This window comes from Hippoglossus stenolepis, chromosome 16, assembly GCF_022539355.2.
Source record: "Hippoglossus stenolepis isolate QCI-W04-F060 chromosome 16, HSTE1.2, whole genome shotgun sequence".
NCBI classification, from domain to species: domain Eukaryota; kingdom Metazoa; phylum Chordata; class Actinopteri; order Pleuronectiformes; family Pleuronectidae; genus Hippoglossus; species Hippoglossus stenolepis.
In genome coordinates, this window is record NC_061498.1 from 19,524,552 (window position 1) to 19,539,470 (window position 14,919).

At 41.4% G+C, this 14,919-nt stretch overlaps 1 protein-coding gene across 1 annotated transcript; it reads right to left on the reverse strand.

Moving 5' to 3' along the window:
- Positions 1-1,630: 1,630 nt before the first annotated feature.
- eve1 (even-skipped-like1) lies at positions 1,631-11,680 on the reverse strand. Its single transcript, XM_035180726.1, has 3 exons — positions 11,653-11,680; positions 6,902-7,125; positions 1,631-2,116 (listed from the first exon to the last, which is right to left on the reverse strand). Exons 1-3 carry the CDS (start codon positions 11,678-11,680, stop codon positions 1,631-1,633), a joined length of 738 nt encoding a protein of 245 aa, XP_035036617.1.
- Positions 11,681-14,919: the final 3,239 nt, after the last annotated feature.

The following is a 14,919-nucleotide window of genomic DNA, read 5'->3' on the forward strand; positions in this document are numbered from 1 at the left end:
CCTGTGCTTAGCCTCTAGTTTTCCGTCTGAACAAGGAATTTAATGTGATCTTCACTAAATGTAAACAACTATGACCTCTACTATCTCTACCCTGCCATAACCCAGTGTGTCAGTGAATGCTACTTAAAACTTACAGTTGTGAAAGAAAATTAAATAAAAGCAGTAGTCTGTCGTGTTAGCGCAGAGAAAACCGTGAACATTGCCTCCATATATGTAAATACATGTATGATATGTAGCCTGCATTAAAGGCTTCACTCTGTGTAATTGTGCTTTTACAGTCACTTCAAGATATCCTCCTGTGTGTGGTTTTTTCTTGGTTAAACTCCCCCAAGAAGGACAAATATATGTGATACTTGTTGCACTGTCTTCATGCCAGTGGAGGACAAGATTGAAATATCACAAGAGTCTATAAACAACAATACCCGTAGTGTGAAGTGACAAACGCAAAATAAGAAATCTTAGCAGGTGTTTGATTTACAATAAAGTGCTGACATTTTCTAACAGCTGAAGAGCTGAACATATTTGATTCTTAAAATCGTAACCATGATCGTCGTCTCCTTATCCATGTGTTTTAGTTGCCTAACGTTTACCATTGTTTTTGTTCCACAACCTAATTGCACTGACGCTGCCATGCACATAGTTGTAACGGTGTGAAAACTTAAGTTACAAGTTAGAATAACTGTCCACAAAGCGGAGAGCAGACATCGAGCCTCCATCCTCAAATCATAAAATAGTGGAGTGGATCAATGGGAGCAGCAGAAAACCGCTGTAACGACACAATGGGATCCTTCCAACTGGCTTCATGTTCACCTTTTTAAAACAATTCTCCACCTTCTGCATCTTAAATATTGGTTTGAACGAGATATTCCATCTTCCAGAGATAAGAATAATATATATATATATATATATCTTAATATTAAAAAGTCACTTTCAACCCCTGTGTTTTAATGGTCATCAGGAGCACAGTTACGTTTTGTGATTTTATACAAACCCAATTCATGCAGTTCAGTGGTATTAAAGTGTTCTAATCTGTGTGTAGACTGAATTCAAATTAATAAAGAGTGATGACGTAAATGAATAGATATCGCATCCATGCCCTAACCCAGGTTTTTTAGGCTAAACTGGGACAATTCTTCACAAGCATGTAGAGAACAGAAGAAAGAGAAGAGACCAGGGAATAAAACAAGTGAGAAAACCAAAGTTGAGTCTGAGAGCTGTCAGGTAAACATTAGTACAGTTTGTAGATCGGTTCGAAAGGATGAATAAAAAAAATAAAACAAACAAGATGAGACAAACCTGTGCTTAAGATTCCATTTAAATGCATCTTTGTGTTGTCCAAGTGAAATAGAAAATGCCTTGTTAGCTCTGGCGAAATAGTGAAGTGTGTTTCACGCCGACAAACTGAACTCATCTCCATTGTTCATTTTGTCATCTAATAAAGGTTCACCTCTATTTTCCAGTGCCATGTCATTTTGTTTTCCTGATAAAACCTACATATGAGCGCATGGAAGTCTTTGGTCTGTTACAACTTAGAAAGCTGCTCCCTGTACAGTAGATAGCATTCAGTAAAGTCACAGTGAGTGTGCTGCCATTTTGCAGCAGCTTATTTGACAGTAGTTTGACGACCTTGTTACATTATCTCCTCTCTCCGCTCCAAACCAGCAGGCTCCATGTTGGCCTTGGTACTACGGGGCTGGCTCAGTCCCAGTGCCTCCCCTCTGGCTTTAAGGAATTGTTCTGGTCCCCAGTACAGACAAAGGGGGCAGGCACATGAAGGTGGATGGTGCACGATGCTGGCGGAGGGGTAGAGGGCTGCTGTCGTCTGAGGCAGCCCCCTCACCCTGTTGTGGTACTGGGAGAGGCGGAGTGCATCCAGGGACCTCATGGGTGCGCTGTAGGAACTGTGAGCCGAGGATCCCGGTGAGGAGAAAGCCAGCGGGGAGTAGTGGTGGAGGGGCAGGTGGGGCAGGTGGTGCGGGATGAAGGGGTACGGTAACGTGGTGGCAGGAGAGGAGCGTCCCATCAAGAGGGCACCCAGAGGGTCGACGAGAGGGTGGGGCCAAGGCAAGGAGTGTCTCTGGCGTTTATCCTTCATCCTCCTGTTCTGGAACCACACCTGCATGGAGAGAGGGAAGGACACAGTGAAGGAGTGAGGGAAGGAATGAAAGAAGGAGATGTGGAGGAAGGTGAATGACAGGTTAGAAAGGTTCCAAGATGAAGGACAAGAGAGGGGAAGGATACAGTGATAGATGAGAGAGATGTACTGTAGAAGACAGTTTCACACTTCCATTCTGAGATATTCTGCTCATAAAAGCTGCCAGCCATTATGTATTCAAACATTACTGGAAGAATTGGCAGGAAGCAGAGGGACTGGGGTGTATCGCTAGTGTCCTGGAGGATGGATGGGTGGACAATGCATTGAACTTCACCACCAGAGAAGGGTTTGGTGTTTTGTTACCTCCAGTTCTGTCAGATTAATTATTGTCCTCACTCTCAAATGGCGTATGAATATATGTGTAATTGTAATTGTGATCGGTTTACAGGCAGATGGCACTTGACCACAAAAAAAGTAAACATATAGTAGGTGCACCCAAGACAAATGGAGGAAGGATTGTGATCTAATCAGCCAAACAACTTCAGCGACATGCTGGAACCACACTGAACACAAGTGTGACTGTATTTGGGTTCCAACCTACATACAACAACAATGTGGGCGGAAATCACTTCGTACGCGACTGTTTTAAACCACTGCGGTCAGTTAATACCATGTGTTAATGTAATCAGGTCAAAATCATATAGCGTTACAATATGTATAGGAAATACATTTTATACTAGGTGTAAAGTTCAAGTTCAAGGTTACTTTATCATCAGAGAACTTGGCTCAGAGTCAGGTGCATAGGACACACACACACAAAGTGAGAAGAACAGCATAGATACATACAAATGATCCCTGAAATGTCATGTGATACGTCAAAAACTCAAAAAGAAACTTAGTTCAAATTACATGTGCAAGTTCAGCAAATTTATTGCACAGGGACCCAAAGAGTATTTACTCCTATTGCACCTGAACCCGGGGGACTCATCTCCAACCTGAGGGGAGAATTTCAAACTCACAGTGGAGGGGGTGGTTCCTGCAATCCACAACAGACCCGGCCCTATGGAGGATCAAAGATTGCTGTCAGGGGGGTCTTTGACACACCTATCACCTTACCAGCCACCTTCATGATACATTTAAAGGTTTAGTGTGTAAGTTTTAGATGAAAGAGATCTATTGGGCGTGTCATCTCACGGCTAGACTACTGCAACTCCCTCCTGGCTGGTCTGCCTGCTAGCGCCATCAGACGTCTGCAGCTCATCCAGAATGCAGCAGCTCCACTGGTCTTCAAACTACCTAAGTTCTCTCACTCTACACCGCTCCTCTGCTCCCTTCACTGGTTACCAGTGGCTGCCTGCATCAGCTTCAAGACATTAGTACTTGCGTACCATGCTGGAATTGGATCAGGTCCAGTCCACATCCAGGACATGGTTAAACCGTACACCCCAGCCTGACAACTCCACTCTGTATCGGCCAATTGTATTGCTGCCCCCTCCCTGTCTGGGACAGCTAGCCACTCAACAAAGTCAGGCCTGTTTGCTGTCCTGGCTCCTAAATGGTGGAACGAGCTCCCCATGGACATCAGGACAGCAGAAAGTCCGCCGAAGACTAAAGACACATCTCTTCCAACTACACCTTGGTTAAGAAGATGATGTCTAATAACCATCGTCAACTCAACTCAAAAATAAAAGTTGAGTTGCACTTATATATTGCACCTATATGTAGCACTTGTGGTTTGGCTTTTTTGAAGACTAATTGTAGTAACATGATTCTTGCTGTTCTGGGTTAATACCCTCATGGTTGAATGAACTTATTGGAAGTCGCTTTGGATAAAAGCGTCAGCTAAATGAAATGTGATGTAATGTAATGTAATATGGGCAAAATAATCCTAGTGATGTTTGCACTAGTGTGTTTCATCTAAATTGTACAAATTGTTGTTTTCTTTACCCTAGAATGGGCCCTTTATACTAAAATACTTTATATCTACATCGGGAGCAGGTCCTCTCTATGGAGGCTGCCATGTTTTTTACAGTAGTTCAAACTGGACAAACTAAACAGAGTTTTTATGACAACTGAAGGCTCCCACAGGTTCTCTTTCATGTTTGGAAAGTGAGGGTGAGTGAGGGGTATTCAGCTGCAACATGCAACTTCACCACTAGATCTAACTAAATTCTACACATTGAACCTTTAAGGCATTATTTTCTCTAGTAATCCATTTCCATACCACACAATAATAGAGACAATAAGAACTGATTGAATAAAGGACTTATAGAACATCATTTTTCTTTCTACATTAAAATCATTTAATTTCCTCAGAAAGTACAAACGTTGGTGTCCCTTCTTACAAACTGTCTAAGCATTAATATCAAATTCCAGTTTGTTGTCAATGACTGTTCCAAGAAACTTATAGGCTGCTGTTCCACAAATTCGATGCCAATACCATTAATCAAGGTCTGCAACGGACACATGGCCTGTGTCGGCTCTTATCGCCACAAACTCACATCTCCGTCTGTGTCTTCTACAAGTATGGCTCCGCTTTTTACCCCTGAGATATTTCTTTTCTTTTAGTTTGTTTCATTTTTGCATCTGTCGCGTGTTTGAAGCATCATCAACCCCCCCACTTGCTCGTGGTGAATCCAGTGAGGGATCTGTGTTCTCACATCGGGTTCTCCCGACTTTCTGCGGACTTTATACCAGGAGGCCAGGTGGTCAAAGTCAGCGGCTCTCACTCGGACATTTGCATTCTCACATGCACCTCCTCAAGAGAAAATACGGAGTGTCTGCGGAGTTCTGTCTAATGGCATTTATAGTGTCAGATATAGGGATACGTTATATATGATATATTGTATAATGTATATGTAATTGCATTTACTCTGCAGCAGATTACACTTCATTCAGTCGACCTGTTTTCCTGTGTTGCAGCACTGACATTCCCAGCTTCTTAACACTTAAAAGCCGAGGCTGACAAGTTGTCTGTGTATCTAGTCTATCTAGTCTCAACTGTTTTACCAGTTCATGCGATCTCCCGGAAGGCTGCACTTCTAAAACGTCAGGTGGCAGCGTTTACAAGACCTCGCCTCGCATTCCTGCTCTTTCATAAAAGACCCTCCAGTAGCAGCCAGAAAGGTGGGTGCGTTTACTGCATATTAAAGCTGCAGCGTTGGGTCAGTGGGCCTCTGTGTCAAATGTTAGATGCTGCTAAACCTGTCACTGCTCAATCGTCTGGGCTGATTGAAACGACAAATAAGAGGAGTGGAGAGGAAAAATGCACAATCATGGGAAATGTCAGAGGGGCGTTGTCCTTTAGGTGCGGATTTGTTTTGCTTTCTGCTTTGACCTACTTAGTTTTGTTATTATTTTTTGTAGCTTTGTCCATAAGTAATAAAATGTCAAAAATACACATTGATTGCTCACTAATTCACATTTTGTATCATGTAAAACTTTCAATTTTGTTTCTAGCCAGAGGTGCTGCTCAACAGTAGGCCCCTACAGATAAAATGGTTGACCAAGAAAAGGTTCCTTGAATAAAACTTCACCTAAAGCTAAATTTCTTTATTTTTGTCAAATTTCTTTATTTCTGACGTGTCTATTTGGACAATATCAACCATATTGCAGAAACAGGTCAACATTTACAATAATGGATAAATAAATATTATTTGCTTTCTTATAAGCTTGTTAGCTTTCTCGCCAATGCTGGAATTTGTTGTTCATCTATTACTTACAGTTACAATCACTGACGATTACTTTTTGGACATTGTATGCCGCGTAATATGTGATGCACTAATGCTTATACTCACATTCATTTCCTAACGAATAAAAAAATATAAATTAACACATGTCTGCAGATTTGTATCTTATCTTATCACAAAGACAAGTAACAATGGGCAGCAGCTCGCTCTCACATTGGTACTTGGCCATGACTGGTTGCAACCAGCAAAGACTGTTTGGGAAAATGAGCATTAGGGTAAATTTTGATGCCATGCTGTGACCTTGACCTTTGATGGACAAAAAAAAAGAAGCTGTGGCTGACAGACACAGAGGCCACCAATTTAAATACACCCTCTTCCTAAACTGCGTAGTGTGGCTGTGAGAACCACACAAATAACATGTACAGTTTCCTGTTTGCCTGGTTAGTAATGCTGCCTTGTGCTCGCTGATGTAAACTAAACCACCCAAAACCTCCACGGCCCCTGGAGGTCCCCACACCTGACTTTGAGCACCAGCGGTATTTAACATACTAATACTAGACTAAAACTTATACTAATACTTCCTGCTCCCCTTTAAAACATCTGTAACTTCTGAATGTTTGAACATTCACTTGCTTTCATTTGTTATAAAATATAAAAATGACCCTCAAATTGTTTCATTTTCACAAATCCCTTGTTTCATCTGTGTTAGTTATGAACAAGCTGATTTTGAAAGATGATACATGTTCCAGTTCAAATTGGAAATGCCCAATTTCAACATGTTTATGGACAATGCAAGGATTTCATTTAGTTTTCCTTCATTCTCACAATGAGAATAAGTATGTTGTTACTTATGTATAACATAATTCAAACAACCACAACATAACTTTCATAAAACAAAAGAAATTGGTAAAAGAAGTTCTACTGTACAGTATCGTTCTCAACCAGGTTTTCATATTATCATGTAACTTTGCATTATGCAGCCACACTGGCTTTCTAAAAGGGAAATGCATTCATAGCAGAAAGGCCAGATATGATCTGTGTTGTCAGCGGCAAGTGAGTTGGTTTAATGGTCAAACTCCCACTCTGACCAGTGCACGGTCGCTTATGTGATCCGTACCTTGATCGTCGTCTCCGGTAAGTTGAGATCCGTGGCCAGCTCGCAGCGCCGGGGCCTGGACACGTAGCTCTCCCGGCGGTACTCCTGCTCCAGCCGGGACAGCTGCTCCCGCGTGAACGCGGTCCGGTGCCGCCGGCTCGGGTCGAGCAGCACGCCGCGCGGGCACAGCTCCTGCTGCTCGCGCCCGGCGACATCCGCCAACGGCGTCTGTCTGCCCTCTGCCACTGAAATGAGATACAGCGTGTTGTCAAATGGGATCTGTTACACATATTTACTTCTCATCTGTACAGTTCCTTTGGACTCCACATTGTTCTGTCATCATGTAACTTCATGACTTTTTATGTTATTTTATGAGAAAAGCTATTAACTTGATTCAGAACTGGTGACAAGTTTCAGAGAATGCCGCAGTGTTTCCGAGGTCAGCTGTAAAACGTGGGTAAATCCAATAGATTCGTACATGCGCTATATCTGTGATCTGTGTTGACAGGAGATTTCTACTCCTCCCACATCCCAAAATAAGTCTGTTTTAATAATAAACAGTTTGTTCAGGGTTGTAATAACTAGGACTATATGCGTGTTTTTTTGTCCGTGGACAAAATAATATAGATTTCGTTTACACCACCTATAAAGTTTAATATAACAAGAATTTATGGGGATATTTGTATTTTATCACTTTCATCAAACGTCCAATTAGTGACAACGGGAAGAGTTGAATACAAGGTCATAATCTGGTCAGATGTAAATTAAAATTACATTTAAAAGAAAAACTGTGATAATTATGATTTTTTCCTTTTGACAAAGAGGAAGTAAAACTACTATTAATAGCTTATCATTAATTTAACTTTAATGTTGATCAGTTTTGTTTTATTTTATTGCATTGCTGAGTATGAACTGAATTTTCTGTGATTTGCTAACTTTGCACTTACATGTTATTTTGTGAAGCACTTTATAGCCTCACTCTTGCCATGACTTTTTAAAAGCATTACATAAAGTTATATCATTATTATCAATCATATTCACGTATTCGTCTCGGGTTTAATGTATTTGGAAAAGGCTGTGTCACTTCACTTCTGTTCCTATATTGTTGACCCTTTGTCAAAGAATTAGTTTTGAGCGAGCACAAGGTTTTCAACAATTTCATGTACTTACACATCAGGTTGTTTCTCTTTTCGACGAGTAAAAAAAAAAATGAAACAAACAAGAAAAAAAAGTCCCCTCCTTGTTCTCCCCGGTGTTCCTCTCGGCTCGTGTCCCCTCCACAGGCCCACACAGCTGTCCAGCTTCAGTCTGACTTAACCCTGTCTCCTTCACTTGTTTCTGGTCTGATCCCACACTCGGGGAGAAGATGAGGTGATGAGGTGTTTCTGTCCCCTCCAACACACACACACACCCTCCACTCCCCCGCGTCTGTCTGTGCGCTCCGCGGGGCCGCTCCTCTCTCCGCTCCCTGCCCCTATCACTGTGCGCTCCAGACGGGCCGTGGTGTGCGCGTCGGGCCGGCGCGGCGCCGCGGCCCACGGAGGTGTTAAATGTGTTTAGGGCTGAAGCCTTTGGTCTCCGTCTCGGCCTTTGTACTTTTGTTATGGAAGAATTAAAGACGCGCAGGCAGAGACAGCGGCCAGACCCGCATTGTCCTCCGCCGTTTGATGTTGGCAGGTTTGGAAGTGAATCATTACAGGTCTAATGGCTCCAAATTGGCGGAGTTGGATCCCGGTGGAGGGGACGCATTCATTGGGATAATATTCTGGACGCATGTTTTAATCATCTTTTCAGTCTGGTGATGGCTATAGTCTACAGATTATTATGACTGTCACCGACTCATTATTCTTATTCCGATCTTTCCTGTATTTTGTGCTTTTCTATCAGATAAGATACTCGACTAAACATTTCGAAACAAAACGTGAACTAAGAAATTCTGTTAAGGAAGAAATTGCGTTTGGCTCTGAGTTGTGATGAGTCAGATGAACTGAGCTCTAATGACAGCGGCGTATGGATGAAGACGCGCTCCTGTGAGCTGCTGACCCTTGAACCTGTGATTTTGGGGCTTTTATTATGGCTATAATCTGTTGTGATTGTTGATCCAGCGGCCAGGTGATGATAAGGAGGACAGGCCGAGGACAGGCAGACAGACAGACGCCAGGTAGGGTGGAGTCACGTATCACATGCGAGGAAATTAATCATTATGTATACATAAAACATCACACCCATGCAGGAGCTAGAATCACTTTCAGAGTAAATTCCTGAGCTGACTTCAGGAGAGAATAATCATATTTTTTGAAGATCTAAACATTAATTTCTTTACTAACTTGCTCTGGAAGAAGTTCTGGTATCTTTTAATGATGTAAAGTATAGAAATACTACACTGTGTTGCAAGTATAGGTCATCATTATCATCAAAAGTTCATTTTACAGTACAAAAGTATAGGCATGACTCATAAAACATTATAAACATTTCAGATGTCCTAAATGATGCAGCATTTAAAGGTGGGGCTAATTTTGTACAATGCTGGTTCATGAATTTCCCTCCGCGGTTCAGTCAAGTTCAATCTATACATTTACCATATTGACAATTATTTGTTGATTATATTTAACATCATTATCGGAGAGTAACTTAAAGTTATCCATTATGTCATGGAGTAAACAGTGGCACATTTCCCTGTAATGAAGTAGAAGTATGAGTTAGCATGAAATTAATGAACAAAAAGTACCTACAAATTGTACTGAAGTGATGACATGTAGTATCAGAAGTGTTCTTGACAGTGGCTTTACTTCCTCAAATACCTTTCTGTGTTTTATGTGTGAAAACAATCGTCATATTAAACTGCATTTTATCTGTTTTTTTTACCTTAATACAACACGTACACATCGAAATCACATGGCCACAAACTGGAATGCATACACCAAAGGCATGGACTGCATTCATAACACTATTCCAGTTGTAATAAACAACTCAAACAGTTTTACACTGTAACTATTTTAATATCATGTGATGTGCATGCCACGAACCCAATATATATATGTATAAATATATATAACACACACACACACACACACACACACACACACACACACACACACACACACACACACACACACACACACACACACACACACACACACACACACACACACACACACACACATTACACTCTCTCTCCTGAACTGTTAGAGACTCTCATCCACACCTTAAATACTTCTCTTCTTGAATATTGAAAAGCTCCTCTCCTTGGGATGGTCAAAGAGACTTCACAATGTCATTACAGCAACAAAGAGTGTCGTGGTTTAGGGGGCTCTAAAACTACAGTACAGTGTGAAAACCAGGCGTAATCGTAGCAAAAGTGATATATTATAAAACTATACGTTTAAGTGTGGACAAGCTACCAAAGATATATCAGTTTGGATGATGTGTAAAAAGAGTGTTTCCAATTGATGGAATTCTGCAGCCATAAATCATGAGGCCTTGTGTACAAATATTTTAGTCCACAAGCTGAATCAGTATATTTTGATAATGTTGGACACTGTGGAATAAGATGAGGCTAAAAGAGACTTAAATAAAAGGAAAGCTGTTCTTCATTAAAAAACAAAAGAGGACTTGTGCTTAAAGCTCAGCCTCGTCCTCATGGAAACTGAAGACTGTGTCTTCACTCCCAGTCCAGTAGCTTGCTTTCTGTCCTTTTGATAAATGCAAAGTTGTTTTTTCTTCTTCTCCTTGTGGTAAACCCAAAGTGAAAATGGATTTCACATGTTTCGGAGTGCTGGTGGTTAGAGAAACACTCTGACCTCAGTTGAGGTCATGGGAATAAAGGTTGGGAGGCTGTCATTTGGAGGGATGAAATGTCCTGTTCTGTGTGACTGATCAAACTCTCACACACTGTCTTTTTCAACATGTTCATATTTGAGGAACATCACACATGTGACATGTGTTAAACACGTGCAGCTGGGTGGCACATGTTGCTATACTGTTTGAGAACTTACAGAAAATATGTGTGTTGTCCCCAAGTACACCCACATACTGAACGTGTTAAAAGTCAAACAGCCAAGCTGGGTTTGTGCAATATATGCTAACATCTCCATCTAAAATTCAGGTCTCGTGTATTTTGATTGTGATGGTGGCCTGTAACAGTAATGCCTCGGCGCAGTGGAATTAATAGCTTGCATCCCTCGCTGGTTGTGGTCATTTGCTCTTAGATTTCTTTAAGCTCATGGGTAACAGTCCTGTATGAAGGCCTGTTCTAAAGCTTATCTCATATACAATATATGGAGACAAGCCAGCTGAGCTAACTGTGTTCACATCTTGTCCATATGTCAACATTTTCTTCTAGCAGTCGGATTTAACTGTGTTTTGGGAGGAGGTTGTTGTCAAGTAGCTTTTCATCCACGTTTTTGGCCTCCAGGACGTTCCTCCTGACAGGAAGCCTGATTCAAAACATTGACTATATCCTTAAGCCTTGAAATACTTCTGATCAGAGTGGTTCAGAAAAACCACTTGCCTCAATCTTCTGTTCAAAATAGACGGCTCAGTCTGTTCCGTGTAGCTCAGCTGATGGATCAGTCCCATCACCACATTACATTACATCACATGTCAGTTGGATGACGCTTTTATCCAAAGCAACTTCCAATTAGTGCATTCGGTGTTCAGCATCTTGCCCAAGGACACTTCGGCATGGGCTGGAAATCGAGCAGCAGACCATCTGATTGAAGGACGACTGCTCTGTCCCCCTCAGCCACAGCCGCCCACTGGTTCATGCCCACCGTTGCTGCCCTTGGGCACGTGCGACATGTCTAGTCCAACGTGGATTGAGCCGAAGGCTGAGTCTGCAATCAGGTCTGTCTCTAAAAAGATCTCTACAGAAATCCCTCCACAAAAAGAAAGGCACAGAAGCCAGAAGCGGGGCTCCCGGAGGAAACAAGCCGGTGCCCAAACCATTCTGTAGGTGTTTCCTCTTCTTCCTCTGTGTGGTTGTATTTTTCTCAGCTGTGACCCCCATCATTAAGGAAAAGCGCAAGTAAAGGGAAAAGCGTAGTAGTGACGTCATATAGTTGATGCACACGATGACCAGTTCATTAAGCAAACATGCAGCTTTAGTCTGAAGTCGTGCTAATGGCTCTGTGAGGCTCTGGGTAGACACAGTGGTGCTCTGAAAATAAAGCCAACATCAGCATGCTCACTATAACAGAACATGAGTTTGAGGACTTGAGAACTGCCTGTCGAAAACTGACAAAGATGTAACTTGACTTTTATTTGCTTCTCATGGTTTAGGACTTCAGAGGGAACTATTAGACCACAGCAGATTAGCAGAGGCCAATACATGAGGTAGCTGACATGGAGGGGGCCACTACAAAAACAGTACAAATTGGATTCAAGGATTAAAGGTAAACAAATGGTGACACAACCAACACAACATCCAGCTCCGAAGCCAAAAGTTTAGTCATGCAACCTTTTTTGTTATAATGTTTATAATGTGTCCATGATCCATAAATCACATGGCCACTAGAGGTTCATATCAGGTGGCCTTCATGTAAACAGATTTCAATGTACAATGCTGTTGTTTTGCTTGTGCGACCATCACATCAATATGACATTCCTTTAATTTATAAAAGTACTTTCATTTAACAGGGAGTTTACTTTGACTCTACTCAGGCACTGACAGGTCACAAATTCTGGAAAATGAATTAAAATACAGAGTGAATTTAACTTTCTTACAGTTCTGTTTGGATTTGATGTTGAACTGAATATCCTGTGTTTAAACAAAAGGTGGGAAGTTGCCTCCCTCGGGGCGGTTAGAGACACACAGCGTTGTGTTTCTCATTGACTGTGATCATCCAGATTTCATCCACATCAAATTCCCACCAGCTGTTATTTTTGCACCATTGTTTTAGCAGCCATTGGCTTACGCCCCAAATTAATAGAAGTTAGGATGGTAATTAACTGACTACAGTGGCATCCTGTATGTTGCAGAGGAGCAGATCACACCCGCTGTGAACCGCGGGTGTGATCTGATGTGGGTCTTATAAGAAACACATTTAATGCAGAGGCAAGAATAACGTCTCACTCAGACACCTATTGTGCAAATATTTCTAGGAAGAATATATAGCTTCATTTGTGACTGTGCATACCAATGAGATTTTCTTGTTGCCTTTGATTTCAGCCACCACGACTTAAAATATAATGCTTTCCATCAGTTGTCATCGCACTCTGCCAAACTCTGTTATCCCAATGGATTGGTAGTTTGATCAAATGATCAAAGTACACAGTTGTATCTGTAAAACATATGGCTATTGAGTTTGTTTTATCACCACACTCTGGCATTATTGCATCCACACTTGTGGGAGTCCATACTGCAGAGATCACATACTGAGCAACCCAGACTCTGTTCATGATTTTGCTTTTGTACTTTTGTGTCCACTTTGTATCAACCATCCTAAATTGTCAACAGCCTTAATTTATCAGAATGTGCTCCACCAACCCTCAGTGAAAGACTTGTGACATGGACCATGCTATGGTGACTTTCACATTGAAAATAGTACTAAGCACTAAGTTGTTTGTGCTACAAAGTACAGTTGAGGAGAAAAGATCCAAACATTTCAAGTTGGAAAGTTGTCAAAGAAGACACATTGCAGCTGGTTTTATATTGTGTAACTTTGTTTTGCAATGTAACATAACTTTGGTTATGTTACATTAGACAAAATGGATAAACATCCCATTATTGTGACATGGTGTTGCTTTACCACCACTTTATACTCCCCTTTTACTGGTCTTGCGGTCACCTCAATTAAATTTGAATTCAGTTTTAATTATGGGCTATTTACCTGTCTTGAGCAGAGCAGGACTTATTGATGTCACGTTTAGATCTTGTAATGCTTTCACTGAAAACCATGCACTCAAATAGCCCCTGATTTTTGTCGCGCTGTTTTCATGTGAAATGTCTGCTCTCGAATTTCTCCCCTGCTCTCTCCTGCATCTCTGATTCTTTTGTCCAAAGTCACCAGCCAATAGAATGCTAGATGTAGTGTTGACAAATTAAATTGTCCTGCCCCTCAATGTGAATGTGTTAACTTTACTTCTTTGAGAGTCCCGTACTGGCAGTTACTTTAACTGGGTTCATGCACTTGAAGCAAAAAACGATGACACCTTCATGGGGCAGGAGTCCACTAGACCCCTGGTCAACATGGAGTGGCAAACAGAGTTGCTAGCAACTATGAAAACTAAATAGAGGCTGCCCTATTTCTTTTAGCCCTATATGTTGAACAGAAGTGGTGTGGGGAGAAGAGCCCAGGAAATCTGAGTGTGAAATCAATAAATTGAGTTGTAAAACATAAATACTTCAATAAAGATAAAAAACAGACAATTGGCTGTTTATATTGTGTTGAACAAAGGCCTACTCTCTCTGTAGCAGTTTGTTGAAGGAATAGTTTAACATTTTGTGAGATATTATATTTTTTATAGCTATTTATCTCCACTGGTTGGTATCAAAACACTGGTGTTACATATTTCGGTGTAAACTGTGAACAGATTCCACTCTGCACATGGTTGCTAAGTAGAGTACTATGAAGGCAAGTTGTGTGGGTACAAAGGATTTGATTCAAATAAATATGTTTTTTAACACCAACAACATATTAGATTGAGACCTGATTTAATGTACAACTGTGATAACACCTTGAACATCAACAGTGACTGGACCGCGTCAGAGAACTTAAAACTATCCTAAACCCACGGACATAAAACCACACGAACCAAGTAAAAACATGAATACAACAAAACAGTCCCGTATGAGCTAGTGCATCCATGCTGTCCATTCAGAGCGATCGGCTCACTGATTGCTACACAACAAATGAGGGATAGCATTGGTGAAATATAAGAGCAGCGATTTCTTTTCTTGGACCGAAAACAAGGTGGAGCTGTTACTGTTACATTACCCGTGGGTAAAGTCCGGAGAATTGGAGTTCATCCGCAGTTTGCCTTTCCCAAATGCACAAAGCGGCGGGAGGTTCTTTGAGCTCAATCAGCATGTGTATTTA